This window comes from Vespa crabro, chromosome 20, assembly GCF_910589235.1.
Source record: "Vespa crabro chromosome 20, iyVesCrab1.2, whole genome shotgun sequence".
Classification (NCBI taxonomy): Eukaryota; Metazoa; Arthropoda; class Insecta; order Hymenoptera; family Vespidae; genus Vespa; species Vespa crabro.
Window position 1 is genome coordinate 4129003 of NC_060974.1, and position 22500 is coordinate 4151502.

The 22500-nt window shown below is 35.9% G+C and overlaps 3 protein-coding genes across 11 annotated transcripts in view; 1 reads left to right on the plus strand and 2 right to left on the minus strand.

Annotated features, from left to right (window-relative positions):
• LOC124431172 (palmitoyltransferase ZDHHC8) overlaps positions 1-3177 on the minus strand; it is a 5747-nt gene extending 2570 nt beyond the window's left edge. The window contains exons 1-8 of one of the 2 annotated variants that reach the window (XM_046978731.1): positions 2787-3177; positions 2531-2652; positions 2266-2455; positions 1973-2145; positions 1663-1857; positions 1418-1562; positions 628-842; positions 343-519 (exon numbers count right to left, since the gene is read on the minus strand). In XM_046978731.1, the coding sequence (XP_046834687.1) occupies positions 343-519; positions 628-842; positions 1418-1562; positions 1663-1857; positions 1973-2145; positions 2266-2455; positions 2531-2652; positions 2787-2870 (1301 nt within the window). In that variant the 5' untranslated portion in view covers positions 2871-3177. The remainder of the gene's footprint in view (positions 1-342; positions 520-627; positions 843-1417; positions 1563-1662; positions 1858-1972; positions 2146-2265; positions 2456-2530; positions 2653-2786) is intronic. The other variant, XM_046978732.1, reaches the window with a different exon arrangement.
• A 444-nt stretch (positions 3178-3621) lies between these two features.
• LOC124431074 (RNA-binding protein with serine-rich domain 1-like) lies at positions 3622-9434 on the plus strand. Its single transcript, XM_046978497.1, has 5 exons — positions 3622-3886; positions 3995-4123; positions 4204-4518; positions 4687-4934; positions 7291-9434. Coding segments are annotated over exons 1-5 (981 nt in total). The 5' UTR covers positions 3622-3884; the 3' UTR covers positions 7578-9434.
• A 2128-nt stretch (positions 9435-11562) lies between these two features.
• LOC124431198 (autism susceptibility gene 2 protein) overlaps positions 11563-22500 on the minus strand; it is a 28614-nt gene continuing 17676 nt past the window's right edge. For 2 of the 8 annotated variants that reach the window (XM_046978786.1, XM_046978785.1), the window contains exons 3-17: positions 16854-17039; positions 16596-16709; positions 16470-16505; positions 16303-16329; positions 16151-16211; positions 15699-15901; positions 15242-15616; positions 14829-15073; positions 14602-14715; positions 14257-14480; positions 13930-14156; positions 13597-13770; positions 13166-13445; positions 12916-13057; positions 11563-12786 (exon numbers count right to left, since the gene is read on the minus strand). In XM_046978786.1, coding sequence (XP_046834742.1) covers positions 11778-12786; positions 12916-13057; positions 13166-13445; positions 13597-13770; positions 13930-14156; positions 14257-14480; positions 14602-14715; positions 14829-15073; positions 15242-15616; positions 15699-15901; positions 16151-16211; positions 16303-16329; positions 16470-16505; positions 16596-16709; positions 16854-17039 — 3417 coding nt within the window. In that variant the 3' untranslated portion in view covers positions 11563-11777. Of the gene's footprint in view, positions 12787-12915; positions 13058-13165; positions 13446-13596; positions 13771-13929; positions 14157-14256; positions 14481-14601; positions 14716-14828; positions 15074-15241; positions 15617-15698; positions 15902-16150; positions 16212-16302; positions 16330-16469; positions 16506-16595; positions 16710-16853; positions 17040-18276; positions 18861-19228; positions 19586-22500 lie in introns of those variants that run through there. The other 6 variants (XM_046978790.1, XM_046978792.1, XM_046978791.1 and 3 more) reach the window with 6 other exon arrangements.

Genomic DNA, 22500 nt, shown 5'->3' on the forward strand with positions numbered 1-22500 from the left:
GCTTCCCTCTTGCTCTCTACATTGAGATAAATTTTGTGCAATGAGAAAAATGTTACAAGTCTTATTAGTGGAAAGTTAATATTTTCATTGATAGTAGTACATTCCAGTGATTAGTTATTCCAAGATTGAAATTATTGATGAGAATTTTTTCTTTTCTCTTTTCTTTTTTTTTTTTTTTTTCCAATTTAGTATCCATTAAGATATATCATTGTTATTAAGAAAATTGATTTTTAGTGAACTTCAATTATATATATAACTCTGCATTTAATGTCCCTGAGTTGGGAGCTGTAGGCACAACCATGTATTTAGATTCAATAATATAATTAATAAATTTGAGCATACCTGCGTATGGGACTGGAAATGGCAAGTGGTGTAGGTACTCCGATAGCTTTAATACGTTGTTGCATTGTTGGACTGGCACCACCTTGACCCTGATTTCGTTGAGGTGCCGTAGCAGGAGAACCAGTTACTTCCGGTGATAAAGGATCCGGTGTGTGACTACGCGATCCATTCATCCCCCTATTAAAAATTAATAAAATTATAATCGTATATCAATAAAATCCATTGACAATAGAAAAAATGTTTCTACATTCATAGTTTTGTTTCTTTTCTTTTATTAATTTTTACCTTGGCTTTGGATGAGGACTGCCTCTAGGATAATGTATTGGATGACGATGTTGTGGTGGTTGAGGATGCCTAGGAGATTCATTACTTTCGACGGGTGGTAAAAAGAAATTGCTTTTAGAACCATGTCTTTGTAAGGGCGGCGTAGGTTCACAATCTGCTGATTGAGATGCAGTTGGTTCCATATCTGTGTCTGAACCATCTCGACCAGGTGATAACTATAAACGATAATTATAAAGTATATCTTAGAAAATGAGCGTAATTATATTATATTATGAGATAAATATTCATTACAATTATCATACATAGTAAATATTCTGCAGGCAGAGGCATTAGTTAGGATGGACAGGAATAGACATACAAATAAAATCAACACCTTTCTGCTATCTGAATTGGAAATTGGTAATGGAAAAGGAATCTTCACTTGTGCTCGTAGTACTCTAAGGACATAAATTACAAGATTAGATGAAATTTTAAAAATGTTTGAGGTATGGATGATCACTTAGTTAAGAATTTTAAACGAATACATTACGGATTAATAATTTACAATGATTTGAAACCAAGCTTATAGCTAAAATTATACAAACTCTATTACTTTTCTAAGAAGAGGATGTAACTGGAGCCAAATGTAATAGGAATTCAACTGTGTATTGTGTACATCTACTGTGTAAAGTAAGCACATTGCAGAAACAGCGTCAAGAAGCATGCCAAGGAAAAGAGACCATTGCCTTAATAATGTTTCTTCTTATATACAGAAGCAAGAAGTTCTCAGCAAAGTTGCACTAGCTCTTACCTTATTGTAAGCATTTGAACTGGCATTTCTAACACCATTGCTGCTATCCATGTAGGTTTTTACCTGGTTCTCACTGTCTATGGTAGATATCTCAGATGTACATGCACCGCGCCGCTTTCCTGAATATTTATCAGGCTTAATTAAACTGTAAATTAATGAATAAATAATTAAAAAAAAAAAAAAAGAAAAAGAAAACAATATTTATATGTAAACATAAGATGGATAAAAATGAAGTGATATATCACCTTGGGTATTGTGGTCCAAATTGCGTATACCAACAATTTTGTAAACATCCTTTTGAGAAAGGATTGTAACCTCCATTAAACTTGCCTGTTACCTGTTCATTTGTTGTTCTTCCTCTAGAAACAAGTATTACGTGAAAGCCTGTTAATCCAAAAATTGGTATAAACAGCAATATTACCACACCCATTAGCACAAGTCTGTATTTAAATTAAGGAATATATAACACTTGAAAGGCAATATTTCAAGAGCTTCATTTAAGATCATATATAAAACATTATAAAGAAATTTATTGACAATATTATGAAAGGATACGCAACAATTGTGTCCACTTCTCCTAATTGTTGTTTATGCTCCAATACGAAATACAAACAAAGTCCAAATATACTAAGCATATGACAGCTAAGGGACAGAAGGAAAAAGAAAAAAAATCTGTAATTTCTTCTGCCAATGCAATTGTTGACCCATGGGCAGTGATGATCAAATGTCTAAAATTATAGGGGGGGGGGGGAAGAAGAGAGAGAAAAAAAAAAGAAAAAAAAAATAAAACAATTAAAATTCAGTATAATACAAAAAGAACACATATGTATATGTATATATAATCTTACCTCGATACAATGGTTGCAAACACTACAATGGCTACAACGAGGTGGTCTATAAAATTTGCATGTAACGCACCATTTCATGCGCACTGTAATCCCATTGATCTCAACACTCTTATACAATGGAGCCCTGAAGTCATCCTCTCGATCTTCGTCAGGAGGAGCTTTAAAAAGAGAAATATTGTACAGATAAAATCTGTCATTAATAAATAAATCATTGTAAATCATGTTTTAAGTCAATACGATTAAAATCTAAAAAGTATTTATGTACCTTTCGGTATAACACCTGGATCCATGAATGTTGCCAGAGTAAAATTCGTCAGTACAAAGAAAGTTATAACTCCTTGAAGCGCTGGCACCCACGTACCCCACCGAAATACATAATACTGACACCTGTATTATAAAGACAACGTATGTTTAATTATAACTAATAATAAATATAATCGACGTATATGATATAGAATAAATAAAATAATAACGTTCTGTCGTGTTAGTCGTTTGACACGATAAAACGAAGAATAACTTACGGGAAGCAAAAGAAAAGTGTCGTAGTTACGAGTAGAACTGTCCACGCGAACATTGCTGGTAGATATCTTGTTTTCACATCGCATTTCGGCATTCTGCACGTTCCACTTCGTGGTTCAAAATTCCTGAATTATTAATGGGCAAGATTTCTGCTACCAGGAAACATGGCCGCGTCCATCGGTGCTACTTGTTTGCAAGTTGTAAGATCTATGATTAACGAGGACTCCCATTTTCTCTTTGTTTTGTCATTCGTGATACGTTCTTGATCACACCTTCCATCACATGAGTGTTACTCCGGCAAAAACATTCGTAATGTAATTAATATTTAGGCGCTTATGCTTGCATGAACCGTGAACACACTACCTCGCTGTGACATACATATATGTATATGTATATATAACTATATATAGGACTTATATGTCCGTGAATAGAGCGAATTTTATCCCACTCTAACCAGTGTGTTCGGTAATTCGATGAAATTTTACCGTCGGTAGATTTCTAACCAAACTTTTTTCATAAGAATACGATCAATTTCTAAAGGTTTATTCATAATGTACATATATACATATATATATATATATATATATATATATATGAAAAATCATTGACATTTGATTCAGTAAAAAAAAGAAAAAGAACAAATGGATATTATCTATTTTAACAAATCTTTTTGAAAACTATATAAATTGTCCTTAATGAAATTAGGACTTAATTGCGCGTTTTTAATTTCAACCAATCACAACTAAGAAATTTTATCTTTAGCCAATCGTACGACATAGTTGAATGTAATGTTTAATATTATAACAAAATTATTATTAACTTCGGTATACATATTAATATTCGTATTCTAATAAAAGAATAATTTTCATTTGATAACAACGTAAGGCGATATATTAAAGGAAGATTTTATTTTTTTTTTTACTTTTTGTGAGATATGATTGCTTCGTAATTAGTTCAATAAAATACATGGACGTGGCCTTGGTTTAGCGCCGCCATTCGCCATTGTTGGTTGTAGCAAAAAGAGTTTACAAGTTTACTTTTATAGGAAGAAGTATTAATTTTGGGCATAAAATAATACGAGAATTTAATCGAAGATAAATATGTAAGTAGAATTTTTATATAATTTTTTTTCTTTATACGATCGCATTTAAAATTGTAACGATTAAAATTTAACCTATCTATATACGCCATTTGCGGCTATTGTATATAGGGCTCGTAGCCGGAAAGATAGTACTGGCAAAAGCGATTCCGAAGCTACGGATAAAGAAAGTAAAAGGGAGAGAGGTAGAGAAAGAGAAAGAAAAAAACGTGCAGCTTCCTCGTCGAGCAGCGGTAGCAGGTAATTTTTTTGTTATTAATATCATTTTATGTTAAAACTTTAAATTAAATAATTATATTGATACGTATATGATTGTTTAGTTCATCGGACAGTAGTTCTGGATCGTCCAGTTCTAGCAGCGGTAGTAGCTCTAGATCGAGCTCTTCCTCTAGTACTTCTTCCAGCACTTCTGGAAGCTCTTCCGGAAGCTCCAGAGATAGAGGACGTAAAAGAAGTCGAAGTAAGAGCGTTGATGCTTCTAGAAGACATGATAATAAGGAAAAGGAAAGAGAGAAAGATAGGGACAGAGAGAGAGAAAGGGACAGGGATAGGGATAGAGAAAGAGATAGAGATAAGGACAAAAAGAAAAGTAGTAATTCTGTTGTTGATAAGCCTAAACCTAAAGGACGCTCTAGGTAATTATTATTATCCATCCTTCTATATACGTCAAATGAATATAAAAAGGATATAAAAAAAAAAAAAAAAAGAAAACATAAGAAACAAACATAAAAAAGAAAAGAAAAGAAAAATGAAAATAATGAAATTAATACTCTAAACGTTATGATTTTAATTATCTCTTATAGATCTCCATCTCCACGTCGTAAACGTAGAGAACGTTCTCCCATTCCAAGGCCAACAAAGATACATATTGGGCATTTAACAAGAAACGTTACTAAGGAACACATTATGGAAATATTTTCAGCATATGGTCAGATTAAAATGGTTGACTTCGCTATGGATAAACTTCATCCCAATCAAGGACGTGGATTCGCTTATGTCGAATTTGAAACAGCCGACGAAGCTGAAAATGCTATGAAACATATGGATGGTGGTAAGTAAAAAAGTTAATATATTAATATATATATATATATATATATATATATATATATATATATATATATATATACACATACATATTAACACGTTGAGCGCCACGTCGATTTTGAAGGCAGTCCCCATCAGGCTACGCGTGCCACTTAGAAGCGCTGGTATTGTAGGGCCAATGTCTCTTATCGCAGTAGAAGAGTGTTTACGTTTAGAACGAGACGCCTATAGGCATTCATTCATTCGACACGTTACGCGCCAAATCTATTTTGTTTTCATTATGGATTCGTGGCCGGTGTTCCTATTACGAATAAGCCGTCTATTGCAGTCCTTGGTCTCGTGCAGACAAAAATTTTCTTTAGCTCTGAGCGTCTTAATGTCAGTTCGAGAGTACGAAAGTGACAGCAGCAATGAAATAAGGTTTCCTGAAAAACAGCGTAGACTGGATATATTTTTATCATCTGAAGAAGAGGAGGAGATTGTTGGAGAATGGCATGACCCGAGGGACAATCAGCCTAAGATTGTGCCATTTACACATCCTTCTGGGTTTGTAAGTGAAAACTTGCATATAGGATCAGATATACCCGTAGAAACCAGCTATCTATTATTTGTGCCGGATGAATTGTTCGAGAAAATTGCCGAACAAACAAACTTATATGCAGCAAAGAAATTAGAAGGTGGACATGTGCATCGCTTGACAATGTGGACAGAAACAAATAAGTCTGAAATAAAGAGATTTTTTGGACTAATTCTATGGATGGGATTAGTAAAACTACTAGCTATACACCAATATTGGTCCAATGATCCTGCCTATATGCAAACGTTCCCGAAAGAAGTGATGTCAAGGAACAGATTTGAACTGTTACTAAGAATGCTATATTTTGAAGACAACCAAAACAGTAATGGTTTCAATCGTTTATTCAAAATACAACCAATTATAGAAACTTTAAAAATCAATTATCAAAAATATTACAATCCATCCGAGGACATATGTATTGATGAATCCTTGGTTCCCTTTCGTGGCCGTATTATATTCAGGCAATATTTGAAACAAAAGCGCCACAAATATGGAATCAAAATATTTAAATTGTGTTGTGGATCGGGATATACGTATGCTCTCCGTGTATACGGAGGGAAAAATCTAGAAAGAGAAAACACTACGCCCACTAACATCGTAATGTCTCTTTGCAGAGATGTATTCCATAAGGGACACACGTTATACGCTAATAACTGTTACACGAGCTTAGAATTAGCGGAAAAATTGATCCACAAAAATACCCATTTAGTGGGAACATTGCGTTCAAATAGACGAGGAAATTCGCAGCAAGTTATATCAACAAAATTAAAACGAGGAGCAATCATAGCGAAAGAAAATAATCAAGGAATAACCATTTTGAAGTGGAGAGATAAGAAGGATATCCTAGTTCTATCGACAAGGCACTCCTCAAAAATGGTGAATGTTCAATGCCGATCAGGAAACAAATTCAAGCCACAAATTATAGTAGATTATAACAGAGGAAAGGCAGCTGTCGATTTATCCGATCAAATGAATTCCTACACGCAAACAATCAAACTTATATGCAGCAAAGAAATTAGAAGGTGGACACGTGCATCGCTTGACAATGTGGACAGAAACAAATGTCTGAAATAAAGAGATTTTTTGGACTAATTCTATGGATGGGATTAGTAAAACTACTAGCTATACACCAATATATATACATCAAACAATCCATTACGCAAGTCCACAAAATGGTATAGAAAACTAGCCTTCGAATTATTATTGAATACTACGGTTGTAAATAGTTACATTCTATACAAAGATATTACAAAGCAGAAAATCAGCATTACAGAATTCCGGAAGAAATTAGCAGTATATCTTACAAATTGTGAAAAAGAAGACATTCCATCGGATAATATTGCAAGAAGGTCTTAAAAACAACACCAACTCCAAAGAAAATCTGGAAACATTTCCAAAGTACGAAGATATATTGTAAATCATGTTACGATAAAAATGTAACAAAAGATAGTAGAGAAATGGCCAGGAAAAAAACTAAGCGAGTTGTCACATTTTGTAATACCCGTAAAGGAGAACCGTTTTTATGTTTACCGTGGTTCAATGAAATCCATTAATCCTGTAATTTGTCAAAATTAAGTAAATTTTGAATAAATTCTCTGCAATTCCATAAAATAATGTAAATCTTATATAGTTCTATATCATGTTATATGCTGTTGAGCCAGCGATGATTGACGCGGCCTAAATGTAATTTCAGTGTCAGCCATCGATGGCTGACGTGGCGCTCAACGTGTTAATAATTGATCTTATTAATATTTATTAAATGAGAAGAACATTTATAAATTTGTAGGACAAATCGATGGACAAGAAATTACAGCTGCTCCTGTATTATTGCCAAAACCAAGACCAATACCAATGCGTAGAATGTCACCAGTCATGGGAAGACGCGTACCATTACGATGGGGAGGAGGTAGAAATACTCCCCCGCGTTATCGTAGACGTTCACCCCCAATGAATCGACGTAGAAGTCCACGTCCACCTAGACGCAGACCTAGAAGTCGTTCACGTAGTCCACAAAATAATCCACGGCATCGACATCGTCGATACACAAGATCCAGTTCAAGCAGCTCCCGATAACACTTTCTTTGTATATATAAAAGTTATGAACCGAATTTGACTGAAGATGATTTATCGGATTGCTCACTTTGATATAACAAACAAACAAACAAACAAAAAAAAAAAAGAAAAAAAAAAAAAGAAAAAATAAAGAAAGAAAAAAAAGAAAAAAGAGCAAACTTAACATCTACGATGAATTGTGCATACAGAGTACTCATAGGTATATTGTATTTCCTATCATCAAATTTTGCACGTTACGAGAATCGTAAAAATAATTTTATGTTTTATCGAATAGTTACATACCGTCGCGTTAATTTCTGAAATATACTGACTTTCTCACATGATCAATGGTATTTAGCACTTCATTGGTACCTGAGGACTATATTCGTTAAGAAATTACACGAAAGTTATTCTCATTTCTACACAGTTAGAAAAATATCAAACTTATCGCAATTGCTATCAGTAATATCTTGTAATCAATATAGTATTAATTCCAAATATAACAATTAAAATGTATGTTATATTGATAAAATCCCAGTGCCAATGCCAGTGCTCTTTTTCGTTCATTTTTCTTTTTTTGTTATTTACCAGGTCAAAAAAAAAAATATTGTTATACATAATCGTAAAGTCATTGGTGAATATTTTATAGAAAGAAAAAGAAAGAGAAAAAAAAGAAGACAAGCAGAATTGTTAACTAAATTTAAAGTATAAGTGTAACTACATATATATACATATATATACATATATATACATATATATATATATACATATATACATATATATATATATATGTAGTTAATATATAATTTTTCTTTAAAAATATTTAAATACTCTAAATATTGATGATATGCTTAAGTTTTTTTTTTTTTCTTCTTTTCTTTTTTTGTTCTTTTCAAATCAATGTATTTTCAGAAATGACGTAGGTTTATGAATTAGATTATAAATTTTTTCTAATAGTTGTGTATCTTTCTAAGCGTATAATCTTGTCCACCACTTGCTTATTATACTCCATTAAAATTAGACGATTTATTTAATGGAACACTGGCACGAAGCACGCGTTATAAAAATTGATTGGAATCCATATATATTGCATTATTTGAGAATATTGGGAAGTTAATTCGAGATGGAAAATCAACAATACAAAAAAGAAATAATGAAAGAGATACAAGAAAAAAAAAAAAAAAAAAAAGAAAGAAAGAAAAATGAAAAGAAAAAGTAATGAAAAAGCAAAAAAGCCTGATCTTTCAATAAATGTTTTTATAAACGTAGATCCATAGCGAGTATTATATAATGCCTTTCTTGAATTTTCTCTCTCTGTATGTATCACACGTGTGCGTTAAAGTTAATATTAAAATCCGCGCACAAAATTTCTACTTTATGATTTCTACTTTATAATTTAGGATTGATTGATTGATTGATTGGTTGATTGATTGATTGATTGATTGATTGATGATATATATATATAATAATGATGATGATGATTATGATGATGATTATGATGATGATTATGATGATTATGATGATGATGATGATGATGATGATGATGATGATGATGATGATGATGATGATGATGATACTGAAAAGATACACAGATTTGATAGAAACTATGATTATTAGACCCTTTTACAAAGAATCAATTTTTAGAAAAAACCTATATTCACACAAAAATCCTTCCTTTTATATACTTCGTGGTATCTACAAGAGAACAAAAAGTCATTGCATCTCGCACATTATTTGCGGTGACACAATATTGCATCGATGTAAAATTATCTACATATTTATTTTTCTTTCATTAAATTGCGCGTGGTCGTTTAATTATCAATAATGTACACTTTTATACGTGAAAACTTTACAATAGAAACTAAGTGCTCTTGTGTTCTCATTATCTTTTTTTTTCTGGGTTTTTTTTTCTTTTTATTATTATTATTATTATTATTATTATTATTATTATTATTATTATTATTATTCTCTTTCAATACTTTTACCGTTCAAAAAGTAAAAAGTTTTATTTTACCTTTTTTTCCTTTCTTTCTTTCTTTTTCCTTTTTCCCCCTCTTTTTTTTTTTTTTTAGAAGAAGAAACGGTACGTGTTTATCGTAAATATATATATATATATATATATATATATTTGTTTTAAAATAGAAAGGGGTAGTAAAAGAAGTGATTTGGAGGCTGGATTGTAAAAAAAAATGTCTCTGTGTGATGGACGATGGAATTTTTGAGAAAATGGTAATATAATAAATACGTACGATCAAGAATTAAAATAATATATAGAGAGAAAGATATATATATATATATATATCTATATTTCTATATATATATATATATATATAGAAATATAGACTACCAATTTTTGTATAGAAAGGGAAATATACCGTATACCGTAATAGTGTTATGAGAACTTGGAAAAAAACAAAAAGAAATTAAAAAAAAGAAAGAAAGAAAAAAAAATAAAGGATTAAGAGAAATGCGCACGGTATCAAAAAATATTTCTGCGCTAAAGCACTTTGGCACGGATAAATTATCTACGTTCATACAGACATCAAAAATTGATCTCCTTTGATAAAGATAAGATTCCTGTGATATTTGACGTTAATAATCGTATACTTTCTTTTTTTCTTTTCTTTTCTTTTTAACATTACTCGTCGTTATTGTTGCATTTATTGAAGAATAGTATACGACTTTCTTTTTCTTTCTTGTGTTTTTCGTTTTTTTCTTTTTTTTTTTTTTTTTCTTCTTTTTTTTTTCCCCATATATATTTCTTTCAGAAGAATTTATTGGATTTATATTTTGGTCGTATCGATCAAAAAATACACATGTAACATATTGTTTAGTTTGAACGAATTCATTCTATCATATATCACAGGAGAGAGAGAGAGATAGAGAGAGAGAGAAAGAGAGAGAAAAAAAGAAATGTTGAATATAGAATTTGAAAGAAGAAGAAAAACAAAAAAAGAAAGAATGTAAGAAAAGCTCGTGATATTCACAAAAAGCCAAAGATACTTTTTTTTTTTTTTCGTCTGCCCTTTTTTTTCCACTTTCTATTCCGCCGTCTCTAAATGTACAAATTAAGCTCTATCAAAAAAGTAAAATTTATGTATAATCATTTATATTACATCGATATTAAATTAATTAAAAAAAGGGGGTGGGGGGTGGGGGAGAGCAAATAGAGTTGACCGATCATATTTGCACAACAGTGTAGTAGTAGAGGAGATTCAAGAGTTCGCTTATAAGTTCGCAATAAATAAATAATTAATTAAATAACTTTTTTGAGAGTAAATGGTAGAGAGATCTGCGCTTAAATTCTTTTCACCTAAACACACTTCAGGGGATTTCCCTCGTATTTCGTTTTTTTTTTTCTCTTCTTATTTGTTTTCTTTTTTTCTTTTTTTTCTCTTTTAACGTAGCATCGCTTCATATTTTTTTTTTTTTCTACAATAACTATTAATATTACACACGATACTTTTCTGTTGTTTTTTGTTTTTTTTTTTTGTTTTTTTTTCTTTTAAACGGTACGCATAGTTATAATAATTAATAATTAATAATTAATAATTAATAATTAATAATAATAATAATAATTAATAATAATAATAATAATAATAATAATAATTAATAATAATAATAATAATAATAATAATTAATAATAATTAATAATTAATAATTAATAATAATAATAATAATAATAATAATAATAATAATAATAATTAAAATTTATATCGCTATAGACAGTCAGATTTCCCAAAATCGCTGAAATCACATTTTTTTTTCTCTTCCTTTTTAGCATGGATTCCATCATCATCATAACGTGTCTCGCTTAATCGAAATGAATCGATGCGAAAAATCCTTCGTCATAATCCGTCAATAAAGTCCGCGATCATTCTTCTCTCTTCGACGATGAGACACGGGCAAAAAAAAGCAGCACCGTATTTAATCGTACGGTCCTTACATATCAAGTCAATAATATTCTACTCACACGTTCTCTCGTACTCTCTTTGATAACTATAAATTACATAATCTATATACAATTTTTTTTTTTTCCCTTTTTGTTTCCTTTCTTTTCCCATATTAAATAATAAACGCCCCTTCTCCATTAGCAAAATATCAGCACCGATGAATTTAAGGAGGAGAGAGAAAGAAGAGAGTGTCTGTAACTCGAATTGTTCAAAACGTGGAGCCATCGGTGCGTTCACTTGCAGAAGCTGAGGACGTGGGGAGGATGTATCATCGGGATTGCGATGCGTCCTCTTTTTTGTGAATATCTGCGTGCATTAATGCAGGCTCAAGTTGTCTCGCCGGTACACCTGGACCAGGACCGGCTCTATGGTGTATATGTAAATTGCTTAATGGTCCAGGACTAGGATCTTTGCCTCTAAGTGTATTTACTGGAGCCGGTGGATATCCTGCGTAAAGTTTTGCCCGTTCTTCTTCTTCCGCTCTAAAGGCAGCAGCAGCCATTAGAGGATTATAACGTAATTGTTGAAGAGGATCGTATCTGTAATCCCTAAAGGGATCCGCCGGCCAAGGACCACCTGGTTGACCTGTAGGCGCAGACGGTGGTGGAAAATGTTGCATCGGATGAGCACCTAAGCCTGGAAGCATACTTCGTGGCATAGAATGTGGTGCGGGCATACTGTGCGGATGCCTCGTTAGATAAGCGTGTGGATGTGGGTGATGGTATCTTGGATCAGATAATGGATTTGATCCAGGGCCTGTTGTACCCGATGTACCACCTGGACCAGGACCTGATGGCCTTGGAAGCATAACTACTTCGTCGTCTTTGCTACGTGGTTCTTCCTTAACACGAACCTCTCCGGCGTCTAACGGCGCCGAACCGTTTCTCAACGGCGAACGTTCTCTTCCTACAAGCACGTGTTGTCGATTTTGATGAAGCAATCTTTCTCTTTCCATCTCACGCCTCTCCATTTCACGACGCTCCTTATCTCGTCTTTCTCTTTCACGTTCTGCAGCTTCCTGCTGCTTCCTCTTCTCTTCCTTTTCGCGTTCACGTCTTTCTCTTTCACGTTGTTCCTCCCTTTCTCGTTCTCTCTCACGTCGAACGCGTTCACGTTCACGTTCACGTTCACGTTCACGTTCTCTCTCACGTTCTCGTTCACGTTCGCGTTCACGTTCACGTTCTTCGAGTTCAGCTCGTCTGTCGATCGTTGGTGGCTCTGGTTTCAACCCCCATGACACAGTGGTAGGTGGAAAACCAGTGGATGCGCGTTGCAATCTAAAAAGTAAGCATCTTATCACATTAATAAATTATTCTCCCAAGTTGGGAAATTGTTGAAATAATTTTTTTTTCTTTCTTTCTTTCTTTTCTTTTTTTTTTTTTTTTTTTTTCTTTTTTACAACTTACCCTCTCCATGGATCATGTACAGAACTCAAGCCACTTAATGGTGGCATTTCTCTCGCCGGGGGAAAACTTGATAGACCTGGAAAGTTTGGATTTGGTGTTCCAAACGTCGAAGGATATCTTCCAAATGGTGACATTCCAGTTCCTATTACAAATAAGAAGTAATTTATAATTAATTTTAATATTGTTATTATTACGTGGATGATGACGACAATTTAATAATTTATTTCTATGTTTATAAATCGGCACGTACCTAAATGAGAAGTTGGCGTGGATAGGAAGCCAACGGGATGAGGTGGAGGTGGTGCAGGATGAGCAGGTGGCATATTAGTTGGGAATGGAGGTGCCATAGGAGGAGCTGTTATTCCCAAACCACTTGCGGGTCCTCCTGGATAAAGATGGCTTGGGGGTCTTAGCAATTCAGTTTTCGTGTTAACAACACTTCCAGCTTTTGCTTCGGCTTGTTGCTTTTGTTGGTAATGATAAATTTCCCATGCGATGCGTACATGCATTGCATTCCATTTTCCGCTCTTCTACAAGAAGTAATTTAATTTTATAAGCAAAATATTCAAAGGATTGGATACGATATATAAATATAATAATAATAATATATATATATATACATGTATACATATATTTATATATCGTTTATACAAATCTTTGCCTCGATATTTTAGCACATGCCTTTTTTACCTTTGGTGCAAATGATGTTAAATGATTGGGAGGTACAAAAGGTGTCGAAGGAGGACCAATCCCAGGATGAAGTATTCCCGTGTTGAATCCGGAATATCCAGACAAGTTTAAATTACCTCGAAAAAAGGGAGACTCCACTCCGCCAAGTTTTGGTATATCTTTGAACTATTAAAGGAAATTAGAACGCTTACAAAGTGATACGTTTGTCTACGTTTGTGTGCGATATACAAAAACTAAGAAATTCTTTCCATATCATCAAGGCCATCTCGTAGGATTAGAAGTTGCTGTACAAATTTTAATAAAACATCAGATTTCAAAACTTACGATAGGAGGTGGAAATAACGTCGTGGCCGCTGCCGGTGGAAGTAAAGGCGTTGTATGCTGATGCACGTGCGTATGCTGATGCTGATGATGATGCATTTCCGTTCTAAGATAAGGCGGTGGACCCAAATTTCCAACTCCAACACTGACATTTCTATCCTGAGATGCCAAAAATCTATTGTCGAGCTCTCTTCTTAACAGGTCTGCCTGACCTGCAACGTGAGTCACCCCTTGTTTTGGTTAGCATCCTCTTTGAGATTCCTTATTATCATTGAATTCTTTTTAAATCAAATAAATCAAATAGAAAAAGAAATCATGTTATAAACTTACTTGTTTGAAAAAGTGATTCTGCTGAGAACGGATTGGGATTGGTCGTAGGTGGAGGAAGTGAAGGGAGCGAAGTATGAGGACTGGAACTAGAAACAGGTGGTGGTAAAGGAGCTGCAAACATCGGCGGTGGAAATGTATGAATTCCGAGTGGTGGTACAGGTGGAGGAGTTGGCCTTGGTACTGACGTTGCTGTTGCTGGAGAGAGCTGCGAGGTTGTGCTGCTACTACGGTCATACGGAAAGAAATATTATTATTATTATTATTATTATTATCATCATTATTATTATCATTATTACTGAATCATACGAATTTACATAATTTCGAAATTTCGACTTAAACACTCACCCAATCCATCCCTGTGGTTTGGTGTAAGCAGGTAGACTAGAATTAGCTGGTGAGGACGTGTTTGGCACACTTACAGGTGTGATGCTGCCTCTACTTAGGCTACTCACGTTGCTACTGTAACAAATATTACTATATTAAATTTCCTTGAGAGATGTTACAAATCCAAGATTGTCAATACTTATTATGATTAACATAATAAGATAGGTAAGACTAATATATCATCGTACCTGTAACTGTCTCTTTCTCGACTAGGACTATGTCCACGCGGAGAATTATTATTATTATTTCTTCCAGACAAACTACAGGCCACCATATCTCTGTGAGCAATGGTATTCGCCGTGGTAACTGTATTAGTTATGGTGGACACGCATGTTGTAGTAGCCGCACTAAGAGGAGTATTATTATGACTCGTGATGTTATTACCTATAGTCTGCTTACTTATGTTAGTACAAGGGGAGGCTCTACTTCCTCTCTGAAAAATGAAACATAACGAATATCAATGAATTGTTCCTTTTTATTCTTTCAAGATCAGATATTATTCTTTGGGCAAAAGCTTTTGTAACTATAAACATTCTAACGATTGAACTTTGAAATATCTTAGAAAGGAAAGAAAGATGATGATGTGTATTTTATTACTTACCACATCTGTACGCGAAGAAGCGGAATGGGAAGGAGATGGTACCGCAGGTGGGAGATACGGACTATGATTTAGAGCTGTGTACGGCGTATAAAGCGGTGGATACGACGGTTGTGTTTGAGGATAGGCGGCCATGGGTATTGGTGGTGGATAGCTCGTAGTAGCAGCACCGTTTGATGGTGCCGCTGGAGCAACACCTAAATTAGCTACCGCCGGACTAGTAGTATGGCTCGATGAAACGAGGGGCACATTAGGTGGATGCAATGCAGGTATCGTAGTATGAGGTTGCTGGGATAAGGAAGGCGGCGGCAGAGCAGGCGAAGCTGGTCGTTGTTGCGGAGCTATTGCACGAGGATTGGCTGCCAATGGACTAGTCATCTGAAATATGTCGTTTATATCTAAATAATAATGTTCTAATGAAATTTTAATAAAATTATATGAATACACTTTTGTAACATACCGGTGGTTGGGATATGTGTGGGGGTAATGTTGGGCTAGGAGGGCTCGGTGCGGTTGGAACTGGTGCAGATGCTGGCACTGGAGGTGGTATAGGCGCCGGTGCATCCGTTGCAGGATTGGAAATTTGTCCACCCGTGTCCGGAGGAGATCCGCCTGCTCCGTTCGCTGGAGGCAACACGTGCGGCGAAGAAGATGGCAGCTCGTCTAATTAATAATAATCTCATTTTATTTGTATTTCAGGATAGAAACCCGCGCAAACTTTGTATTTGTATATATTATATCTTACTTCACAGTGAGCATATAAAGTATTTTTTCAATTGAATATTTGCCAACATTTGAATTATGTTATAACAAACGTTTATACAATAAACCATCAAATCGCTTGTAATAAAATCTGTCGCAAAGTTTAATGGAACATAAAGGATTGTTATGTCAAAACTTTTAAATGCTTACATTTACGTGCAAGGGGTGGTGGGGTAGAAGATTCAAAGAGTATCGACTCTGCATCCGAGCCCTATAAAAGAAAAAAAACAAATATATGTAAATACAATTGAATGAATGAAAGTAAAAAAAAAAAAAGAATACCTTAAATTAACTTTAAATACCTTATCGTCTTCTCCTTCACTATCACACTAGAATGAAAAAGAAATAATTAATATATGCTTATATTATTATTATTATTATTATTATTATTTCAATTGGTCAATCAAATATTATCAAATGATTGATAATTAAATATTGTCAAATGATAATGAAAGTAAAAAATACTTACGATATAACCTTTACCCGAACTGCAATGACTGCTAGCCTAATAAAATAAATCCATATGTTTGTAACAATAACACTTTTATATATTTACATATTATCCATATAATATTGATTAAAATAAAAAATTTACATCGCTGAGATGGTCCCTGGAACTGTCTGCGTCCTGGCAATCCCTAGGTATACCAGGGCCATGCAATTGTTCAGACGCTCTACCACTATCGTCGCTTGTACCTGCATCTAGACCCTGTAAAATAATAATAATAATAATAATAATAATAATAATAATAATAATAATAATAGAAAATTATAACAAATAAAAAAACAAAAAAATGAAATTGACTTTTCTAAAGGTAAATCATTAATGTAATATTAAATGCTGTTGGTTTACCTGATTGAGCGTCGATGGTGTCAATATGGAATTATGTGTATAGTGGTTGTGCTTGAAATGATTTTTGATATGGTGCTCGTTGTGCCTATTATTTTGTCCAGTATCCAGCTTTGGTTTTTCATCCACTATTGACAGCAACGTATGCAACTTCTTTACATTATTTTTACCAGCTAGCTTTATTGCACTCTGAAAAAAAAAGTAGAAAAAGAATAGAAAAATATTAAATACAATTTTTACAAATAATCATATAATTGTGTGTGTATATATATATATATATATATATATATATATATATATATATATATATATACAAATACATATATAGACATATAGGAGACAAATTATATATGTGTATATATATATGGATACAATTATTTCAAGTATCGTCGAATAAACTAATATCCCATAACACACGTAGAAATTCTAAAGAAAACGTGTTGATTTTTGTTCGATCATCCACGCGAAATAAATTCAATATTTGGAATGACGATAACAATTAAACGAAGACTTCCTTTAACTTAACGCTCAATTAATTAATCCAGAATCAAGGTAATACATAATTCGTTTTCATGTTTCGCGCCTATTTTCCTTAACACATATTGGCGCGGCGCGCGCGCGCGCGCCCAGCGAATGAAGCGCGCGCGAGCGACAGTATAGGGATACAACAGGGGAGAGGGGAAAGAGCGCCTAGATATAGCAAAATGGATAAAGGGAAGTAAAAAAAAAAAAAAGAAAAAATTCCCCCCACTCTATTCCACCTCAAAGAAAACGTTCGGCAGATTCGTGAGATGTCATTCGCATGAGAATCAAGTTGTCATTCGTACTTCTTTCTTTTCTTTTTTTTTTTTTTTTTCTTTTTTTACGAAAGAGAGAAGTCACGTTTAGCTTAGAATAAAATTTCTCCTTCTCTCTCTCTCTCTCTCTCTCTCTCTCTGTACGTGTGTGTGACGTGCGTATGTGACATGTGCATGTGTGTGTAAGTGCATGCGTGCAAGATCTTGATTGGTTAATTTCTTTTTTCCATCTTTTCTCTTTTTTCCTTCATTGAAAAAAAGATAAGAAAAAAAAGAAAAAAAAAAAAAAGGTAAAAAGAAAGGACAAAAAAAAAGAAAAAAGGAGAAGAAAAAGAAAAGAAAAAGAAAAGGAAAAAAGAAACAACAACAACAACAACAACAACAACAACGTAGCCGCTGCTACCACATCGTGTTCCCCAATGCAAATAAATGGCTTTGCGATAAAATTCTCGCGCGAACGTCACCTAAAAACGTATATATCTCTTCTGACCGATCGAAAAGAGGCGGAGGAGAAGAAGGCGACCTGTGTGTACGTGCGTGTATAGTATACCTCTCTCTCTCTCTCTCTCTCTTTCTCTCTCTCTCTCTTTCTCTTTTTGTTTCTAAGAGAAAGAATAAGGAGTTCCTACCACGCGTCGGAATTTCACTATATAGACACGGTTGGTGCGTTCGTGCACTGCGATCACCATGTTCGGGTATCTCCGAAGATTATCTCCTTGTCCTGGAAGAGCGCGACGGCTGTGGCGGCGGCGGCGGTGGCAGCAGCGACGGCGGCGGCGGTGACGGCGGAGGCGGAGGCGGCAGCGACGGCGACGACGGCGGCGGCAGCGACGGTGGCCACAGAACTTTCACGCCGTGTCGCGCGCGCACGTCAGGAGAACGACAACGTGGAAGGGGAAAACGAGGTATGGTAGTGGGAAGGGGAAAGGGAAAGGGATAGTGGGGAACGGGAGGAGGGGTAGCGGTGAATCTCTCGCGCGGCGGAGAACGCCTTTTCCGACGGGCGCTTTAAATCGTGAGGTATGTCCTCCGATGCCACGCACGCTCGTTCGTTCGTTCGTTCGTTCGCGAGTGGCGCTCTCTACTACCGCGGAGAGTACGTCTACATCACCACCACCACCACCACCACCACCACCACTATTACCTTCGCCGCCGCCGCCACCACTACCACCACTACTCTACTACTACTACACCACTACCATTACCATCACCACCCCACCACCACTGCTACTACTACTACTATTACTACTACCATCGTTGTCGTCGTCGTCGTCGTCGTCGTCGTCGTCATCGTCATCGTCGTTGTCGTGTCTTCTGCCCCCTGGAATAACACGGCTGGTAGTAGGAGAAGAAGAGGATGAAAGCGACGAGGAGAAAGGGAATTTTTTAACGAACGAATTGCGGACGACGACGACGACGACGACGACGACGACGACGTCGATGTCGATGTCGATGTTTCGATAATGTCGAAGAGGAAAACCAAGATTTAGACTTAGACGACGACGAATCGACGGAAATTTGTAATAGTAATAACATCGAATGACGACACAACATCGTTATTATTGTTGTTTCCTTTCTTACGATCTCATGTAACAACAACGGTCGAGTCCAGTCGTATGATGCGATGACGATGATGATGACGACGACAACAACGAAGACGACGACGACGATGATAACGATGACGATGAGGATGACGACAAGAGACACGATAAGGTACGACACAACGCGACACAGCACGACAGGGTAACGACAGGATATGATGCAGCGTTGTTGCTCGGGAGAGATCGGCGGGAGGCGGTGGCGGTGGCGGTGGCGGTGGCGGTGGAGGCGGCGGGTAACGGGTGGCGGGCGCGTTCGCGACGATGACAGAGGGATTCGCAGCACCGGAGTCTCGTGTGCGCGATGCAGCACGGGAGTACTCATAGTGGGGAGGATGAGAAACAAGAGAGAGAGAGAGAGAGAGAGAGAGAGAGGGAGGGAGAGATGGTGGTGGAGGAGGAGGGTTGCTTGTAGGGACTTTAGGAGAGGGAAAGAGGGACAAAGAGAGAGAGAGAGAGAAAGACCGAGCAAGGAAGGAAGAAAGGAAGACATTGACCGAACGAACGAGCAACCGCGCGACGCGATTCCTTCGCTGTGCCAGGCCAGCTGGAAGAAGGAGCCTCGTCGAAGCTCGATTTCTTTCTTTCTTTCTTTCTGTCTTTCCATCTCTCTATTTCTCTCTTTTTCTTTTTTCTCTCTTACATGCACGGGCGCGTTCACTTTGCGCGTCCTACCACTTTTATCTTCTTCCTCCAGCAGCTTACTTACTTCTGTCCCTCATTTTATCACTCCTTCTCCAAATCATTTCTCTCTCTCTCTCTCTCTCTCTCTCTCTCCCCCTTTCCGTTTCTCGTTCATTCGCACGCCGCAAAATGCGTTATATTTTTTTTCCTCTCTTTCTCTCTCCTTTTTTACTTTCTCTCCCTCCCCTCCTCACCCCGCGCTTACATCCAACGTATCCCCACCAAGCGTTTTTCCTTTACTCGGGGCTCCTACTTCTCTTCCTCTCTTCTTTCTACCCTCTTTCCCTCTCCATCCCTCTCGCTCGCTCTCTCTCTCTTTCTCCCCATCTCTATCTCCTCGTATTACGGGCGTATACCGAAGAAGCAAAGAGGGGAAAAAAGTACTAGGATCTCGGTCGGCGTAAAAAAGCAGCAGCCAGCAGCAGCAGCAGCAGCACCGCCAGCCAGCCAGCCAGCCAGCCAGCCAGCCAGCAAGCAGCCAGCACCGACCGCCAGCCACACAGCACCGCTCGTGAAAGCCACGCTCCTCCACCTGCGCACGTGTGCCAACCGCGAAACGAAACCCCCTAGGACGTGTTCCGCGCGCTCGAATAACGCGCTCCGGTTGTGAGACGCGAATTAATTGAATAAACCTCCGCCGCTCCGCGAAGGTTCCCCTCTAGGAAAAAAGTGCTCTCGTCGAGAGAGTGCGTCGTCGTAGTTTTGCTCGGGTTCTCCCTTCTCCTCCTCTTCCTTCTTTCCATCATCCTTCTCTCTCTCTCTCTCTCTCTCTTTTGCTCGCTCGTTCATTCGTCCGTCCGTTCGTTCGTTGCTCGTCCGTTCGTTCGTTCGTTCGTTCTTTCTTTCTTTCCTTCTTTCTTGCCTTCCTTCTACGATCGTCTTCTCGTGTCGACTGAGGAAACTGGTTGGTTTACCTCGCGTCGTCCTCTTATCGCGAGTATCCTCTTTAGGATTATACCTTTCTTCTTCTTGTTATTTGGTAATGCAACTTCGTCGGTATATTTATTAACCTCTTCCACTCGTATCCAGAAATGGGGGCGCAATATTTGAATTCACTATTATCATTTTATAATTGTTTTATTACGTTTTGTTTTATCAGATACGTCGGCATCTTCTTGTTATTGTTTGTTTGTCGGTTAATAAGTAAAATTTTTTTTCTCTTAATAAAGTAAGAGAAAATCTAATTTAATGTTTGAGAAGAAAGATGTATATATATATATATATCATACGATTTTACACACAATTGAAAAAAAAAAATGCAAAAAAACTTTTACATGGTTGATCATGAAAAAACCATTACATTAGATCCTATATGCTCATCGAATTTTTCTTCTTTTCTTTTTCTACTTTGAATAGAAAGAAACAAGTGGTAGCATGTAGATAAAAAAAAAAGAAAAAAAAAAAAAGAAAAAGAAAAAATACTTATCATAAAACATTAAATCTCCTGGTCATTTAAATACCATTGCTTATTTTCTTTTTGAGATAAAAGGAAACAAGTAACATGTAAAACAGATAAAGAAAAAAAGAAAGAAGAAAAAAAAAGAAGAACATTTTTTATACCATATAGATCTAATTCATCTGAATTTTTTTCTTTTCTTGAATAAAAAGAAACAAATGGTAGCATGTAGTAGAAGAAGAAGAAGAAAAAGAAGAAGAAAAAAATGCTTATCATAAAAACATACTAGTAGTAGATCCTGTTCATTTTCTTTTTTCTTTTCTTATTTTTTGTTCATTTCCTAGATAGAAAGAAACGAGTAAATAACATATAGGGAGAAAAAAAAACTCATTGCTTGGCATCTAATAACATTCATTTAAATATTACCGTTTTGTCTCTTTTTCTTTTTTTTTTTTGTCTCTCTTTTTTTTCTTTTTTTTTTTTTAAGATAGAAAAGAACAAATATCGTATATAGAAAAATCATTTGTCGCAGCATTTAGAATGAAAAATAAAAAAGAAAAAAAGTGCTAACGATAATAATAATATTTAAAAACAACAACGACCATAATAATAATAATAATAATAATAATTATTATTATTATTATTATTATATTGATAAAAAGAGATAATTGAAAAAGGACCGATGTAAATGAAAAAATAATTATAAAAGTACCGACTTTTAGTAAGAAGTAGAAAAAGATGAATATTTGTTGCCCGTATGTACTCGAAGGCGCAAAGTTCCTCTCGATATGGTACGGGTGAAGGAAGGTCGTCCTCGTACAACACGCGGACGTTCCACCGGGCTGCCGGCGCTCCGTGCTTCGGCTAGCCGGCTACTAAACTCGTCCGTACACTGTTGCCACATTTCCTGCCAACTACTCGTTTCGCGTTGACACGATCCGGACTTCTAATCATCGGGCGTTCGTTCGTGTTCGCTCGCTTACTCGTTCGTTCGTTCGTTCGTTCCTTCGTTCCTTCGTTCTTTCGTTTGTTCCTTCGTTCGTTCCTTCGTTCCCTTGTGCGACATGTTGACGTTCGCGACAAATCGTTCCGCGTGTCTTAATATACGCTCGTTATGTCATCGCGTTATGTATGTAAGTTAAAGCAAATGTCCGTGCCGCTTAAACACGATCCTC